A 19035-nucleotide genomic window follows, 5' to 3' on the forward strand; every position below is an offset into this window, starting at 1 on the left:
GATGAATAAATCAAAAATAGGGCTGTACAATGAATCAGATATCGATACAGACTAGTGTCTGTGAATATTAAAGCTAAAAATGACTGCTATTGAAATCTGAAGCCTATGAAAGAGCGCCGCATTTTCGTCTACTACTCATACTGAAGCACGCGTGACGCTCACGATGATTTCAGTGTCTGCTGTCTTACTCACTATACATGAACTTCAGAGCTGCTCTTAGAGACATTTTATGAACTTTTATTTCACTGATTAATTTGATAAAACTATCAACAATTGTCATTATAAACACAGGAAGTCAAATGTCTTCACAATCCTGTCAAAATAAAAGTTCAGTATAACTTGAAATAACAAAAATATACTATTGTAAAATCAAGTGTACTTCGAATAATAGAGTATAGTCTAATAATAAGAATAAGAATAAGAACACTGTTTATTAAAACACAAACTCAAAGGTCTTCATTGAAATTACAGATATTGAACAGTAAAAATGTAGCTGTCACAGAGACGAACTCCGTGATTCCCTCCTCTGACCACCGGAGGGAGCCCTCTCCAGAAAACTAGCACACACACACCATACACTACATTTCCCATAAGCCCATGCCTTGGACTGACTGCTGCAACAGCTGACACCCATTACCCAGACTGTAAGAGACACTCACACACACCAGTACATTGCGAAGTCTTGTTTTGCCCCGGTGAACATTTCTGAGCGTTATTATCCTGTCTGTCTGTCTACTGCTGCTGATCCTGTTTGTCACCCGTTATCGACCCTTTGCTGCCTGCCTCGGAACCTTGCCTGTTACATTGACCAGTGAGTTATATCTGCCTGTCTTGACCACCTGCCTGTTATCTGACCAAGATTCTGCCTGTCCCTGTTATCCCTGTCTGCTCCTGTTTGACCCTGCCTGTACGACTACCACTGTTCTTAAATAAAGCATGCAAATGGATCCCTGCCAGAGTGATGATTTGTTACAGAAGACTTTGCCAACCCAAGATCCAGCTGCTTATTCTTCCCTGTGTGCCTCGATGTCAGCTGAAGCCAGTCAACTTACAGCCCATCAACTCCAGTTGAACCGTCTCACCAACCTTATAGAGGAACTGGTAAAAGCATTACAAAGCATTCAGTTGTCTGTGCCCACAGTGTCTCTACCACCCGCCATGGCCACCATTACCCACGCGGCTGGCACGCCGCCGCCACTGAATCCCCGCCTCTCTCTGCCTGAGAAATTAGATGGTGATCCTGCTAAGTGTAAAGGTTTCATTCTTCAATGATCCCTCTTCATTAACCAACAGCCTGCCATGTATACCACAGATGCGGGCAAGCTCTTGTTTGTTCTCTATTCACAGGGAAGGCTCTAGAATGGATTACGGCAGTGTGGAATGATGATGGAGTTGCTTTTTCCACCTATGATTATTTCCTGCAGAGATTTAAAGAGGTTTTCGATCACCCCAGTGACGGGAAAGGAGCCGGTGACCGTCTAATGGATATGCGCTTTCCTTCCACACACTCGCAGCTCAAACAAACTGGGTGAGTGACACTTTAAAGACCTGCTTCAGAAGAGGACTAACTCATGAGTTACAGATGGAGCTGGCCTGCCATGATAAAGGCAAAAGTCTGGATCAATTCATTGAACTCGCTATACAAGTGGATAACCTCATTCGCTCTCGTAAGGCTGGACCAAGACGCAATACTCAAACACAACCACCTGTCGACCCTGACTACTCTGAGCCCATGCAGGTGAACGCTTATCATTTGTCTGAAGAGGAGAGAAGCCGTTGTTTAACTCACCGCCTGTGTCTCTACTGTGGCAGTCCCAGTCATGTGAGAAATAACTGTCCAGTTCGCACCCGACCAGAGAACCCATGCTTACTACAGTTCAGAATTGTGTGTCTCCGTGCCCATAACAGTAATGTTCAATGATACACTTCTAGAGACTACTGCCCTTCTAGACTCTACTAGGGCTGTGGGGAACTTTATGTCCCAGAGCTATGCAGAACAACACCAGATCCCGTTAATCAAATGTTCTTCATCTCTCACAGTGGAAGCAATAGACGGCAGGCCCCTGGGCACGGGATGCGTGAATGCCATAACTCAACCCATTACGATGCAGACTGGTATCTTTCATACCGAAAGCTTTCAATTCCATGTCTTAATTATACGTCATCCATAATATTAGGGTTGCCATAACTGTGCACTCACAATCCTTACGTCTGCTGGAGAGAAGGACGGATAGCTCACTGGAACTCAAACTGTTTGTCAAGATGTCTGTCTCACTCATCTTCCCTGCACATCAGAACCATTCAAACGGCAAGAACCACTGAAAGCACTGAACCCACTCCAGAATTCTCACTACCAGAAGAGTATCGCGACTTATCCTTAGCCTTCAGTATGATAAGTGCATCTCAGCTACCACCTCATCGACCTTACGATTGTGCCATTGATCTGATTCCAGGGGCTGCACCTCCCAACGGTCGTATATTTCTTCTCTCAGAACCAGAGTCTGAATTCATGAAGAAATACATCGAGGAAGAACTGGCCAAAGGCTTCATTCGACTATCCACCTCACCAGCATCCGCTGGCTTCTTCTTCGTGGGCAAGAAGGACGGGGGTCTCCGTCCATGCATTGACTATCGAGGTTTGAATGAAATAACTGTCAAATTCCGCTATCCACTTCCTCTTGTTCCTGCAGCCTTGGAACAACTTCACACTGCTCAATATTTCACCAATCTTGACCTCTGCAGCACCTATAATGTAAATGCTGGCATTTAAATTGTGTGTATAATTTATGTATAACGTTTTATTTTGGTTTCTAAAATCACTTTCATAATTGATAATTTAAGATGTGTTTGTTATTTATGTTTATACATTATTTTATTTATTATAAGTTGCAGTACTTTTATTTTGAAAGCTCGGATTAAGTTAATGCGCAAATGCTGACTTCACGTCAGATTCTTAGCTCCTGCAAGCAAGCGGCAAGCACGGACATTTTGTATGGTCCAATAAGTTTTTTCTTGTCAAAAAGGACTTGAACACTCATAAAGAAGATTCAAAGATTATTTCCCTTTTGTGCAGCATGCAGCCAGTGAGGTATTTAGTTTATTTGTCTACATTTTGTGTCTGTAAAATGCCATTATATCTGTTACGCACACTTTCATTTTTTGTCAAGTTGATTTTGTATTGTCATTTATACTGTTTAGTTTTCACGGTGGATTCGGAGAAAAGTCTTCAAGTATACCAGTTAAAAGAGAACCACTTGTGTCTGCGTATGCTTGGAGGGAGAGACAATATAACCTGATACGCATCAAGGAAGGGGACGAGTGGAAAACTGCTTCTCCCTTCGGGCTTGCCAATAGTCCGTCAGTGTTCCAGGCCTTCATTAACGATGTGTTCAGAGACATGCTGAATCGATTTATCATCATCTACATTGATGATATTCTCATATATTCTGACACCATGGAGGAGTACATCCAGTACCTGATCCAGTACCAACTTTATGCCAAAGCCGAAAAATGTGAGTAACGCAAAACTCTCACCTCCTTCCTGGTTATATAAGCCTTGATGGAGTCGCCATGGAGGAGAAGAAGGTGTCCACTATCCTTAACTGGACTGAGCCCACAACCATTAAAGAACTGCAACGCTTCCTGGGATTCACTAATTTCTACAGGCGCTTCATATGCAACTTCAGCACCATAGCTTGTCCGCTTAGTATGGTGAAAAAGGGTCAGTCCCAACTCAAGTGGTCCTCTGCCGCCATCAACGCCTTCCAACAGTTGAAAGAGCGCTTCACAACTGCCCCCATCCCTGACCCGTCTCTCCCATTCGTGGTCGAGGTCGACACTTCCAGCACGGGATTAGGGGCAGTCCTGTCCCAACACCAAAGTAACCATCCCAAACTTTATCCATGTGCTTATCATTCCAGAAAACTCATGGCAGCAGAACGTAACTATTATGTTGGAGACAGAGAATTGCTGGCGATGAAGGCGGTGTTCGAGCAGTGGCGCCATTGGCTGGAGGGGGCGGCACATCCATTCACCATTCTAACTGACCACAAAAACCTTGAGTACCTTTGCACCACCAAAAGACTCAACCCCCAAAAGGCTCGTTAGTCACTGTTCTTTTCACACTTCCAGTTCACCACCACCTACTGTCCTGGGTCTAAGAATGTCAAAGCTGATGCACTGTCCCCTCAATTTGAAGGTGAGACCAGTCCTGTTAATAATGAGACTGTTATACCTGCATCTCTTGTTGTTGCACCTATACAGTGGGATATCATGGCTGAACTAGAACAGGCTAACACAGAGGGTGAGATACCTCCCGAATGTTCTCCCACCAAGGTATTCGTCCCAGAAAACTTACGAAACTGCATCCTTGAAATGGTCCATAACTCCTCCCGCCTCTGGTCGGCGTTCTGCCAAGCGCTGAACATCAACATCAGCCTTACTTCCGGCTATCACCCTCAGTCAAAAGGACAGGTGGAGAGACTGAACCAGGAACTTACCCGCTTCCTTTGTTCCTACTGTAATCATAACCAGAATGATTGGTCTTGCTACCTCATGTGGGCTGAGTATGCTCAAAACTCCATCGGCAAACCAGCAACTCGGATTACTCCTTTCCAATGCGTCCTAGGATTTCAACCACTTCTATTCCCCTGGTCCGGCAATCCCACCTATGTTCCTGCCATCAATGACTGGATGAATCGGAGTGAAGCCACCTGGGATAGAGCTCATACGCACCTGCAACACGCTGTCCACCATCAGAGAGAGCAAGCTGATCGTCACCGTCGTCCCGGTCCAGAATACCAGCTTGGTCAATGGGTGTGGCTGTCACAGAGACGAACTCCGTGATTCCCTCCTCTGACCGTCGGAGGGAACCCTCTCCAGAAAACTAGCACACACACACCATACACTACATTTCCCATAAGCCCGTGCCTTGGACTGATTGCTGCAACAGCTGACACCCATTACCCGGACTATAAGAGACACTCACACACACCAGTACATTGCGAAGTCTTGTTTTGCCCCGGTGAACATTTCTGAGCGTTATTATCCTGTCTGTCTGTCTACTGCTGCTGATCCTGCTTGTCACCCGTTATCGACCCTTTGCTGCCTGCCTCTGACCCTTGCCTGTTACATTGACCAGTGAGTGATATCTGCCTGTCTTGACCACCTGCCTGTTATCTGACCAAGATTCTGCCTGTCCCTGTTATCCCTGTCTGCTCCTGTTTGACCCTGCCTGTACGACTACCACTGTTCTTAAATAGCATGCAAATGGATCCCTGCCAGAGTGATGATTCGTTACAGTAGCCTAATTATTAATATTATTAATTTAATCAAATGAATTTGATTACATTTTAAACTAAATTGTTAGCTTTATAAACTGATTTGATTACATTTTAAAAAACATTTGTATTTGTCCTTACAATGTTTAGCCTATTTAATATATTCCCTGTACTCCTGACAGTAAAATGTGCAAAAAAACAAAAACAAAAAAAAAAACCCTGACATACAGTGAAACCACCAGAATCTTAAAAAAAAAAAACGTCATACAGATTTTTGGTCATACCGCCCAGCACTACTTTGAATTACCATTGTGTATTAAATGTGCTATATAAATAATCTTGTCTTGCCTTTTTTGAAATGTTATATTAAGAACAAAAATGAAACTGAAATTATTTTAAATTATAATATTACCAGTTAATACAGCACACACTCTTATGAACTCATACCTGCTGTTGATTGAGTTTTCATCATATATTTTTTCAGTTCCTCTATTTCAGCTCTGTGTTTGTTTCTCTCTAGTTTTATTTGATCCTGAAGGTACATGAATGTTGTGTAGGAACTTCCTTTGTTCTCCTGTACCATATTCTCTACATCCTGCAGTAGATCTGGAACCTGTGAACTGTTCTTCAGAACAAAATGATGACCTCCAAGCATCTGGATAAATGTCTTAGTAACTGAAGTGTGAAGTATATTCAGATTGCTGATCATGCTCTCCTCTTGGATTATGAGACCCATGAGGTGTTTGTTGATTCTTGAGCTGAATGTCTTCTGGATGTTCTCCATTTCTGCTTTGTCTTCATTATTTAGTGGACCAGCAGGAATAACTAGGAGGAAAACATGAACTCCAGGATCACAGCGAGACACACATTGATAAGCGTGAGACATCACTTCCTCCTCTGAGAGCCGATTGAGAGCTGGAAGCTCCACCAGACTGATCCGAAGTTTTTTCTTTTTTTCTTTTCTTATATAGTTGGATACAGAGGCCTTCAGTGTTTCATCACTTCCACACAGCACCAAGTTCAGTCTCTGTTGTCTTGTGTCACCTACACCTCCTTAAACAACAACAACAAAGTATTTTACTGACATTTTATTATTTGTAGAATCCAATGGAAACTTCCATAGATTATGAACTTACCCTTTGGCTGATTTTGCTTTGGACTTTGTTCTGTGTAACCCACTGTTATTAAGAAAAGAAAGAAAAAAAATAAATTTATTTGGTCTTAAACTCATGGTACATACAACACTGCAGTACAAATGTCATGATTCAGTACACAATAAGGCATCATGACTGAAACCTTGTTTTACTCTTGTCCAATATATATCGACAAGCATCTCATAGGAGCATAAGACCACACTAAAAATTAAAGGATTAGTTCAATTTCAAATTAAAATTCCCTGATAATTTACTCACCCCCATGTCACCCAAGATATTCATGTCTTTCTTTCTTCAGTCAAAAAGAAATTAAGGTTTTTTGATGAAAACATTCCAGGATTTTTCTCCTTATAGTGGACTTCAATGGAGCCCAAATGGTTGAAGGTCAAAATTACAGTTTACAGCGATCCCAGATGAGTAATAAAGGTCTTATCTAGAGATAACAATTGCTTATTTTCTAAAAAAATAAAAATAAAATTATATATGTTTTAACCAGAAATGTGCATCTTGAACTAGCTCTCTTCTTCAAGATGAGCATTTATTGTTAAAACTTATTTATTTATTAAATCAAATTTATTTATTAAGAAAATGAGTGATGGTTTCTCAACCATTTGGAGGCCATTGAAGTCCACTATATGGAGAAAAATCCTGGAATGTTTTCCTCAAAAACCTTAATTTCTTTTTGACTGAAGAAAGAAAGACATGGACATCTTGGATGACATGGGGGTGAGTAAATTATTAGGAAATTTTAATTTGAAAGTGAAAAAATCCTTTAAAATGACTGAAATTTAGCTGTCTATTTATATGACATGCTTTTCCATTATTTAAACTGAGAGAAATTATAAGTATACTGTTTACATTACACTGCCAAAAATGAATTTTTGTCTTGTTTCCAGTCCAAATGTATAAAAATTCTTAAACCAAGAAGCATTTTCAAGACAAGAAAAAAAAAAATCTTGTTTTCAGAAAAATAAATCAAGCAAAATAATCTGCAGTGGGGTAAGCAAAATAATCTTGTTTTTAGTTTGCTTGTTTAAAAAAAACATTAAAAAAAAAAAATTATGAAAATAAGACAATCATTTTTACTTGTCAAGAAAATGCTTCTTGGTTTAAGAATTTTTAAAACTAGAAACAAGACAAAAACTCTTTTGCAGTGTAAAAACATCATGTTTTTATACTTTTTATACTTCTATAAACTTTTTATACTCTCCCTGATGTTCAATAACCTGGTAAAAATGTTATGAATATGTTGTTTTGTTTTAACTTACAAAAGGCACTTAATGGCATAAAACGAGCAAATCTTTTTGATTTCTTCATCTCTGTATGAGTGTCTTGGTGTTGTTCATCATCCTTTGAATCAGGATCTTCCTTTGTTCTGGGAGAAGCAGAAGTTGTGTTCGGATCTTCATCCACTGATGATCCTTCTGCATAATCATATAGTTCACATGTGAGAAATTCTTCACTGTTGTCTCTGAGGATCTTCTCTATCCATTGATCTATGTCAGACAGCCATTTCTCTGTCTCATTATTAAGTTGAACATGTCTTCCTTCACAATCTGTAGATAATCGAATTAATTCACTAACTTTACCACCACGTTTTGCTTCATCAGTCGTGATCACAATGGTGCGTTTAATCGCCTCGTCACTGAATTGTTTCATCACATATTTCACTCTTGTCATGTCCTCCTCAGTGAAGTCTTTATACTGCAGTACGAGTATGAAGACATGAGGTCCTGGATCAGACAGAGACACACACTCTCTCACTGTCTGTGTGATCTGATGATCTGAGATGTTTGTCTGGAGCAGCTGAGGACTGTTGATGACCATCACATGTCTGTCCTTTAATCTTCCTCTGACTCTCTCTACAACATCTGGAGCAGCTTCATTGTCAAACGCTGCTCGTCCTAACAGGAAGTTTCCCACTCCACTGTTTTCTGACACGCTCTTCCCCACAAGAACAATCCTCAGATCACTCACTGAAACACACAAGACACACAAACACACACACAAAAGGAATTTGTCAGTGTATTAGTTGTCTTGTTTAGCATCAATAGCATTGCATAGCTCAACAGATTTATCAGTAAACTGAAACAGATACAGCAGGAGTCACAGCTCTCACACTTTGATGTTAAATCATTTAATTGACTTACTGCTGGGGATATCTGTATCAAAGCTACTTCTGCGCACTGCAAGATACAAGAATACAAACTGTTGGTGAATCTGTAAGCTTTATTATTAAGAAAAAAACAAATGTAACCTCTAACTGGAGTTGAAAACTACGCTAACAGACTTTTCAGTTAAGGATAGATCTTACCAGTCCCGGCGCCATTGGGGGGCCTGGCCCGCCCTGTGAGTCACTAGTGCCAGCCCTGGACCAGGACGAGCCAACTCCACGTCCCACCAAATAAACACCAGTCCTTGCTTTTTGTACAGTATATATATTTTTTTAATCAATAGGTTACTGTTATCAAAAGCTATCGTTTTGTATAAACTTAACTCCTGAATGAAAATGTGTTTGGTCTGATTTTTTTTTAAATAATAATTTTAAACGGATTTGATTGGTTTGTCGATAGTGAGCGTGGACATTTGGTTGTGTGGTAAGCATAGCTTATAACTATGCTGAGCTATATTGTGTGATAGTGACTATGGATATACAGCGTTTCTTTATTCAAAGACCACCAAAGTTGTCAAGAGAGCAGCGAGGTAACGAAAGCCCGAGTGACGCGTTATGGTTCTGATGTGATCTTTGAATTATTTTCGCTGCTAAAATAGAATAAAACAGTCAATATTGCATCTAAAATGTAATTACTTGTTTATTGAAATATCATATGAAATCAATGTCACATTTTTATTCCTGATGGTAGCCTATTCGGCACCTTTGGTCGTGTAATGTTGCTTAACTGTATCATATGTTATTATAAATATAAAAACTCCACATTTTGAATTTTTACCGCAGTATGTGCTGCAGCCACGGCTCGTGTGTATGGGCAGGTGGAGCAGAGGCAGAGCCCCACCAAATATTTATCCAAACATAGCCCTCTATATACACTGAATTAATAATAAATTATAAATGTGTTCAGCATTCTACAACAAATATTTTTCAGATTTTATGTCGTAAAATGAGCAGGATATATTAAAAATGTAGCGCATGAATTTGGCAAGCATGTTTTATGATACTAAGCGGGGCAGCCGGTCTCAGAGCCGGTCTCAGAGAACTGCAGCACCCTCTCATAGAGCCATTGGGGCAGATTTCTGCCTGCCTCGGCTCGCTCATTTCCATGTGATGTTACCTCACATAAACCTCTCCAAACCAAGATGATATCAGTCCGTTTCGTGTGTCTGCATCAGGTCAGTAACTAGTTGGCATGTCTGTTCTTCCTTTGTGTAGAGTAGCTCATGTGAATAGCTTTTATATACAGTAGTTCTATTGTGTTTTTGTTATGTTTTTCTGAGAATGGACATGACTGTTTTCTTTACTGGAATTCTACATAACTTGTAACATTCTAAAACAACATTCAAACGCAATGCTACATTAATTCTAAGATGGCATTCTATGCATTTGTTGTGTATACTAAAGTCTGTCAATCATCAATAGAGCGCCACCCTCGGGCTGAAAAACGCAAAGACATAGAATTCTGCAAAAGTGTGTCTGATGTGTTCAGCGGATTACAAAATGTTTTTCATATAAGACACAGAATCTGTCCTAACTAAATTTATGTCAAGGAGTCGCTACTGGCAGTGTGTTAACTGAGTTTCTTTTTTTTCTGCTGCGCTCATTTGTTTCGATTTCTCCTCGAGAGGCAGCTCATGTTGCATTATTGTTACATTGTACATTATATATTATTATGCACTATCGATCGCCACTTAGACTTAATGAATGAATCATTATCGTGTTTTGGTGATTACCTAGTTCCCTTTCGTGGGAACTATCGACGCTGCGTGAAACGCATTGGGAACCTTCTGCGTGATATCGTCATTGAAGCACTCCTGTATCCAACCAATCGTGTAACGAGACGTCAGAGACGGGTGACGTCACGGACCAGGAAACTATAAAGCATGCCCGGATGCAGAGAACACTAGCTTCTGCTATCTTCAGCAAGCGCTCCATGTTATCCCGTGTGTCTTATTTAGTGTTTGTCTGTCTACCCAATATTGTGGTTTCACTCTTTGTCTGAGGACAAGAGTTTTCAGCAACACTCGTGTGTATATTTGTGATCGCTGTTTGTGCGTCCTATTTAGTGTTTGTTTGTCTCCCCTCTTTGTCCGAGGACAAGAGTTTCACAACACTACATACATATACACACACTAGACACAATATATATATGTATATATAAAATGGCGGATGAAGGCAAGCAATTCAGGAAGTGTGCTTTTCCCTGCACTCGTTATATTCCTGACGGGGATACACACGATATGTGTGTCGTTTGCCTAGGGGTTGAGCACGCGCAGGCAGCTCTCGAGGGGGCTGTCTGCGTGCACTGTGAGAAGCTCACCCTGAGAGTGTTGAGATCTCGCCGGGCACTCTTTGATAATAAGGAGGGTGCCTCGGTTGGTGTTCCCCGCGGATCGGGTCCCGCTGCTGCCGAGGCAGAGCGAAGACTCCATTCGTGGGGTTCACAGATGGATCTGGCGGCGGGGGTTGAGACGGGCCCCACCCTATCTCTCCCTTCAGCCGCCAGACCCAGTGTCTCTCCTGCCGTGGTGGAAGCACGCTCAGCGGTTTCTTCCCCGCGGGGAGAGACATCGGCGCTTCATCTATCTTCATCTGAGGAGGTTGATGTGATGAGCGTCGAAGCAGGGGAAGAGGAACCGCCATCCTCTTCCCCCGCACATGAGGAGCTCTTGGAGGTAGTGACCAGAGCTGTAGCCAAATTGAACATCAGCTGGCCAGAAGCAGAGCGGGGAGACGTTAAACCAAAAAGCAAGCTTGATGAACGCTTTCTCCCCGCGCGGTCACTACCCCCACGTCGGTGCTTACCATTTTTTCCAGATCTACACACTGAGGTGTCTAGATCTTGGAACAGACCCGTTCAACATCGGGTTTTCAGCCCCCAGACCTCGATCTACAGTAACATCGTGGGGCTGAAACAGCATGGTTATGCGGCGATGCCCCGGGTAGAAGAGACGCTCGCGGGCTATCTCTCGCCTGCATCGGCATCGTCCTTAAAAGCACCGACGCTGCCCACCAAGCCCCTTAAAACTACATCTAACTTGGTGGGCAAGGCTTATGCGGCGGCAGGTCAGGCAGCAGCGTGTCTCCATACTATGGCGCTGCTGCAGGCTTATCAGGCTGACCTGCTGGGGGAAATTGATACCAGCGGGGAGGCCACTTTCGAGTGCATCCAGGAACTGCGCATGGCGACAGACCTGGCTCTCCGTGCCACTAAGGAGACGGCTAAAGAAGTGGGCCGTTCTATGGCAGCCCTGGTGGCCACGGAGAGGCACTTGTGGCTGAACCTCTCTGACATAAGGGACAGAGACAAAGCTGCCCTTATGGATGCGCCGCTGTCTCCTGTGGGCCTCTTCGGCGACGCAGTCACAACTGTCGTCGAGAGGTTCCAGGAGACCAAGAAACAATCTGCGGCGTTTCAGAGGTTCCTCCCCCGCCGGTCTAAAATCCCCGCCGAGACTGTTGAGCGGGAGCACTCTCGGCCCGCAACGAGCTCCTCAGCGCACCACAGAGCGCAGCAAAAAATTAGTGTGGCCGCCCGTGCTCCCCCACGTAGATTCTGGGGACAGGGGCGGGCTGCACAGAAGCCTTCTCAGCCCAAGACAGACCTGCGGGCTGTTATTGTGGCGCGGAAGGCTTCTAAAAAGCGGTCCTGATATCTGTGGATCAGGACCCAGGAGGGCGGCCCCCGTCTGGAGGAAGCGTGGTGTTGAAACACCTGGCCCCCGCTTCCATCCAGCGCCCTCCGGGGACCACGCTATCTTCACCATCCAGTGTGCGTCGGGTCCCCACCAATCCTCTGAGGAGGGTTGGCCTGCACTTGATTCGGCTGACTTCTGCCGGCACCCCATTTCAGAGCGCCGAGCCAAGTGCTCAAAAAACACCAGAGGCCAGTCTCGAGAGACTGGTTCCCTTAGTAGATTTTCTGGAAGAATGGAAAACTCTACCGAATATATCAAATTGGGTGCTGCTCATGATAGAAAAGGGGTACAGAATCCAGTTCGGGTCTCGCCCGCCCAGGTTCAATGGGGTCCTTCCCACAGTGGTGACCCCCGAGCAGTCTCTGGTTATGGAACAGGAAGTTATGACACTTTTGCAAAAAGGAGCTATAGAAAGGGCTCCTCCTCCCAGCAAGCTGTCAGGCTTTTACAGCCGCTACTTCATAGTTCCAAAGAAGGATAGGGGACTTCGTCCTATCATAGATTTACGGGTGTTAAATCGGTCTGTACAAAAACTGAAATTCAAGATGCTTACACTCAAACAGATCATTCCCCAAATCAGGTCCGAGGACTGGTTTGTGACGATAGACTTGAAAGATGCATACTTTCATGTGTCCATCCACCCTTCTCATTGGAAGTTCCTCAGGTTTGCTTTCGGGGGCGAAGCTTACCAGTACAAGGTTCTTCCGTTTGGCCTATCATTATCACCCCGCACATTCACGAAGTGCGTGGATGCAGCCCTGGCTCCTTTGAGACTCCAGGGCATTCGCATACTGAATTACATCGACGATTGGTTGATTCTAGCTCGCTCAGAGCAACAAGCAGTTCAACATCGAGATGTTGTTCTGTCTCACATGAAAAGGCTTGGGCTGAGGCTCAATGCCAAAAAGAGTGTGCTGATACCGGCTCAGACCACCAATTATCTAGGTGTTATGTGGGAATCCACAATAATGCGGGCACGTCTGACTCCTGCCCGTGTGAGCTCTGTCTTGTCAGCCGTAAAAGGGGTGAAGTTAGGCCAGTATCTCACTGTGAAACAGTTTCAGAAACTGTTGGGTCTAATGGCAGCTGCGTCCAACGTAGTTCCTTTTGGCCTCCTGCATATGAGACCCCTACAGTGGTGGCTCAGGACCAGGGGGTTTTCCCCGAGGGGGAACCCTTTTCGAATGATCAAAGTCACACGGCGATGCCTTCGTGCTCTAGCCGTGTGGAAATACCCCTGGTTCCTGTCCCAGGGTCGCGCAATGCTTACGACAGACGCTTCCCTCACGGGCTGGGGAGCGATCATGAGCGGTCGCTCAGCTCAGGGTCTTTGGGAGGACCATCAACTCTCTTGGCATATAAATCGGCTGGAGATGATGGCGGTGTTTCTAGCACTAAAACACTTTCTCCCAGACCTGAGAGACCATCATGTGCTGGTCCGCACAGACAATATGTCAGTGGTCTCTTATATAAACCATCAGGGGGGTCTACGGTCTCGGCAACTAAATTACTTGGCCCGTCGGATCCTCCTGTGGTCTCAGGGGAAACTGCTTTCGTTGAAGGCAGCCTATATCCCCGGGAGTCAGAATGTGGGGGCAGACGCCCTGTCGAGGCAGGGGCCGAGGCCCGGGGAGTGGAGACTCCATCCAGAAGTGGTGGATCTCATTTGGAAAAACTTTGGTCAGGCACAAGTAGACCTGTTTGCTTCGGGAGAGTCAACCCAGTGTCCGCTCTGGTACTCCCTCACGCATCCAGCACCCCTGGGTCTGGATGCCATGGTACAGACGTGGCCGAGGCTACGTCTGTACGCATTTCCCCCGTTCGCTCTGCTCCCACGAGTCCTGGAGAAAGTACGCCAGGAAGGGGTCAGCCTGATACTGGTGGCCCCATACTGGCCGACCCGAATATGGTTCTCGGACTTGGTGTCCATGATAGACGGCGCTCCGATGGAGCTCCCCTTGAGACGGGATCTTCTATCTCAGGCGGGCGGCGCGATAATACATCCCCGCCCAGAACTATGGAAACTATGGGCCTGGCCTCTGAGGGGGACAGGTTCATAGAGGCTGGTCTCTCATCTGAGGTTGTTGAGACCATACTTAGCTCCAGGGCTCCCTCCACAAGGAAGCTTTACTCTTATAAGTGGAATTTATTTTCTACCTGGTGTAGACAACATGAAACGGACCCTGTCCGTGCTCCTATTAGCTTTGTGCTATCTTTTCTCCAAGAAAATTCTCGGAGGGCTTATCCTATTCAACCTTGAAGGTTTATGTTGCGGCTATATCAGCCTATCATGTTGGGGGGGATTCCTCGGTCGGTCGAGACCCCCTCATGTCACGCTTCCTCCGTGGTACACTGAGGCTGAGGCCTCCAGTGCGCACAAGGACCCCGGTCTGGGACCTATCAGTGGTTCTACGTGGGTTAGCTGAGGCTCCCTTTGAACCACTGGAGGAGGTGTCTTTAAAGTTCCTGACTCTAAAGATGATATTTTTACTTGCTATTACGTCTCTGAAAAGAATTGGAGATCTTCAGGCCCTTTCAGTGGCCCCCTCATATCTGGAGTTCGCTCCTGGAATGGTGAGAGCATTTCTTCATGCTAGACTCGGCTATGTGCCTAAGGTCCCCACCAATGTCCCGGGTCCTATTGTGCTTCAAGCTTTTCATCCTCCTCCATTTATGTCTTCGGATCAGGAAAAACTGAATCTGCTTTGCCCAGTAAGGGCTTTGGATGCTTACGTCCACAGAGCTGCCCTGTGGCGTAAAACAGAGCAACTGTTTGTCTGTTACGGTTCTCCTAATAAAGGTGGACCGGCGTCCAAGCAGAGGATGAGCAAGTGGGTGGTTGAGGCCATCTCACTTGCATATAAAGCGGTCGGACAGTCCTCTCCTTTTAACGTCCGCGCTCATTCCACAAGGGGTATGGCGGCATCGAAAGCTTTGATGTATGGCGGCATCGAAAGCGTTGATGTAAAGCTTTGATGTGTCTCTATGAGTGACGTTTGTGATGCAGCTGGATGGTCAAGCCAGCATCAGATATTATAACCTTGATGTGGGCCCCACTCCAGGGTCCTCCGTACTTTCGAGCTAACATGAACAAGCATTTGAAGTACGGCACAGTTGGGATTGCGTTCCCAATGCGTTTCACGCAGCGTCGATAGTTCCCACGAAAGGGAACGTCTCAGGTTACGGATGTAACCCTGGTTCCCTGAGTAAGGGAACGAGACGCTGCGTCTCTTGCCGTACCCCTGCATGCTTGCGAGTGCTTGCTTCAGATTTTCCACAGAAGCTAGTGTTCTCTGCATCCAGGCATGCTTTATAGTTTCCTGGTCCGTGACGTCACCCGTCTCTGACGTCTCGTTACACGATTGGTTGGATACAGGAGTGCTTCAATGACGATATCACGCAGAAGGTTCCCAATGCGTTTCACGCAGCGTCTCGTTCCCTTACTCAGGGAACCAGGGTTACATCCGTAACCCGAGACGTTATTTTTTGTTATTGCCGTTTTAATCAGGCAAGGCTACTTGTCCGGTCGGGCAAGTTAAATTCTCTCTCTCTTGCTCCCAGACAAGCGAACAAACATTAATGTCGAGCCCTGCGACGCGTTTTTAGACTGCTTCAGGCTGTCCAAAGCTTTACTGCTGTATCGCGTCAATGGAGTGGTACTGTAACGTAGAGTTGAAATGTTGTTGCCCAGAATAACAAATATGTAGAGAATGTGTAGGGCGCAAGGAAATGATGCATGTGAGGCGAGAGCTGGCGTTTTTCCCCGGGTTTAATAAAATATCTTATACATCGTCACACTCATCCGCATACATGGAGATGAGTGAGAGAAAAGGATAAATAAACATTCAACTTAGGTTACAAATAGAAAAAGGAAAATAAAAGGGAAAAGAGTACAAGTCGATAGAGCGGTTATCTCTTCTCCTGCTCACCATTTGCATTCTCTAACAAACGCGCGCACACAATGAACATGCGCAGTTAACATTCTATCTCAAATTACTATATATGCTTCTTAGTGACCGTTACAGAGTCCCCCCTGGAAAAATTGCCTGTCCTCAGCCAACAGCACTGTGAAGATACAGTAAATAAACATCTTCATACATGAATAGTTGTAAATACTCTGACCTCACAGAAAAGTAAGGTTAAACTAGAATGTACATTTCCTGAAGAAAATGTGAATGGTGCTTGCAGTGGCAAAATTCGCCACTCGGTTGCTAGGGTGCTGTAATTGGTTGCTAGGGCGTGGCCATGAAGTCACTACTTATTGGCGGCTTGATAGGCCGAGTCAAAAGAGCCCAGCCCCAAGTCTCTATGACCTTCTAAACCAAAGATATGATCTCACAGATTTGGCCCCCATGTTAAGTCTATGGGAGTTTTTTCAGCCGTTTTTTCGTACGCTGTGCGAACATTGTACACCCGATCGCTTAGAAAAGTCATAGCACACCTCTCCTCAATAAGCCGGTCGATTTGACACCTCATTCGTGGGTCTACGACAAATGATGCGGGACGAGTTACGCGCCAAAGTTTTGTTCAGGTGAATAGTAATTACAATACTAGAATGTACATTTCCTGAAGAAAATGTGAATGGTGCTTGCAGTGGCAAAACTCGGCACTCTTGATTAGCATGATGCTAACATAATTACCGTCCTGCTAGGATGTTTTTATCAAGATGCTAACATGATTAGCATGTTGCTAGCATAATGCTAACACCCTTAGCATGCTGCTAGCATGTTTTTAGAAAGATGCTAATCATGTTAGCATTATGCTAGCAACATGCTAACATGATTAGCATTTGTTGCTAGCATAATGCTAACACCCTTAGCATGCTGCTAGCATGTTTTTAGAAAGATGCTAATCATGTTAGCATAATGATAATCAACATGCTAACATGATTAGCATAATGCTAGCATGATGCTAGCATGATTACCATGTTGCTAGCATGTTTTTAACAAGATGCTAACATAATTAGCATGTTTGCTAGCATGATGCTAACATGATTAGCATGCTACTAGCATGATGCTAACACAATTAGCATGTTACCAGCATGATGTAACACATTTTTACTAGTTTGTGTCATGTTTAAACCCTAAGCTAATCACTATTAGCATGTAGCTATTCACTGCTAGCATGTGTAGCATGTTGGAAGTTCAGTTTGCTAGCATGAGTCAAAAGAGCCAACCGCCATGTCTCTATGATGCTCTGATGCAGAGATATAGATCTTGCTAAACGGTTGCTAGGGTACTCTGTTTGGTTGCTAAGGAGTGGCTTGGCAGCTACCAATGATGATACTCCAAAGGCTGCTTGACAATATAAACCAACCCCATGTCTTTATGATGTTCTGATGCAGAGATATAGATCTTGCAAAACGGTTGCTAGGGTACTCTGTTTGGTTGCTAGGGAGTGGCTTGGCAGCTGCTAGTAATGATAAACCAAAGGCTGCTTGCCAGTATAAATGATATAAACCAACCCCCATGCCTCTATGATATTCAGATTTGAAGATATCTGCCTATGCTTTGGGTTGCTAGGGTGCTTTAAATGGTTGCTAAGGCGTGGCTATGATGTCTTTAAGGTGATTTGTGATTGGCGGTTTGCTGCCTCCAGTCAAATGAGCCCACCCTCTTGTTTGTACGACACTTCTATCCAAAGATATTCATTTGACCTTTTTCAATGGAAGTCAATGGAACTTGTTGCTATGGTGCTCTATATGGTTGCTAGGGCGTGGCTTGATAGCTTCACAATGATCCTGAGAGACTGATTGGTTGCCTGAGTAAAATGGGCCCACCCCCTTGTCTCTATGACATTGTGATCCAGAGTTATGTTCAATACAAAATCCCTATGTAATTTCCCATAGTAGGAAAAACACAGTACTTCCTGGTTCATGGGCACGGCTTCACCATAGTATGTCTATGGGGCAACTTTGGGCAGCTCTTGCGCCCCAGGGGTACAACTTACACCCCATTTTGAGGTATGGTCTGAGAGAGCCTATCAGGCTCTTCAAACGTGGTAACCCACATGTTTCTATGAAATTCTCGTTAGGAGCTATTACTCATCAAAGTTTGTCCCAATGCAAAGTCTATGGGATTTTTTTCGCTACTTTTTCGCCCGCCGGACGAACATCGTACACCCGATCGCTTATAAAAGTCATAGCACACCTGTCCTCAATGAGCCGGTCGATTTGACACCTCATTCATGGGTCTATGACAAAAACTGCGGGAGGAGTAGCGCGCAGAAATTGTGTCCAGAAGAAGAAGAAGAAGAATAATAAGTATGCAGAAGAATAAGAATGGAGCTTTGCCTTTGGCAAGCACCATTAATTATGAGAAATACTGACATACATGACAGTCTTAAACTCACTGAAACCCTTTTGACCAAGGACACAAAAAGAAAAGGTCACAAGCAGAGAAAAAAAATACATAGGCATCACATAAACCCACGGCAAAATACATTTTACAGGACAACTGCTTATTTCACAGTCACAAGAACAAAACACAACTTTGATTAACCTAGAAACAGTCAACAAAAAACATGAACAGCATAGTACGGTGTTATTGTATTACAGCAGCGTAGAAATCAAAATACACACCACAATCACATGCTCACTTTAAGTCCAACAGGTCAGTGTAAAATGGATTGGTCCATCTATTGGTTTCCCAACCCGAGGTAATCCTGGGGGCAAGCCTAGGTCGCAGGTTATACCTTTGGTTGACACAATCAACATCACCCTCAGTCAAATC

General features: G+C 44.3%; 2 protein-coding genes across 5 annotated transcripts in view; one reads left to right on the plus strand and one right to left on the minus strand.

The window, feature by feature from the left end:
- The window catches only part of LOC137017073 (zinc finger protein 502-like), a 634288-nt gene that overhangs the window by 184248 nt on the left and 431005 nt on the right, over nucleotides 1-19035 (plus strand). The gene's annotated exons all lie outside the window — the stretch shown is intronic.
- The window catches only part of LOC137017080 (GTPase IMAP family member 8-like), a 31387-nt gene that overhangs the window by 2548 nt on the left and 9804 nt on the right, over nucleotides 1-19035 (minus strand). For 3 of the 4 annotated variants that reach the window (XM_067381023.1, XM_067381022.1, XM_067381024.1), the window contains exons 3-6: nucleotides 8584-8619; nucleotides 7702-8409; nucleotides 6416-6457; nucleotides 5727-6332 (exon numbers count right to left, since the gene is read on the minus strand). In XM_067381023.1, coding sequence (XP_067237124.1) covers nucleotides 5727-6332; nucleotides 6416-6457; nucleotides 7702-8409; nucleotides 8584-8619 — 1392 coding nt within the window. The remainder of the gene's footprint in view (nucleotides 1-5726; nucleotides 6333-6415; nucleotides 6458-7701; nucleotides 8410-8583; nucleotides 8620-19035) is intronic. The other variant, XM_067381025.1, reaches the window with a different exon arrangement.

Source organism: Chanodichthys erythropterus, chromosome 3 (assembly GCF_024489055.1).
Source record: "Chanodichthys erythropterus isolate Z2021 chromosome 3, ASM2448905v1, whole genome shotgun sequence".
In the NCBI taxonomy this organism is placed as follows: Eukaryota; Metazoa; Chordata; class Actinopteri; order Cypriniformes; family Xenocyprididae; genus Chanodichthys; species Chanodichthys erythropterus.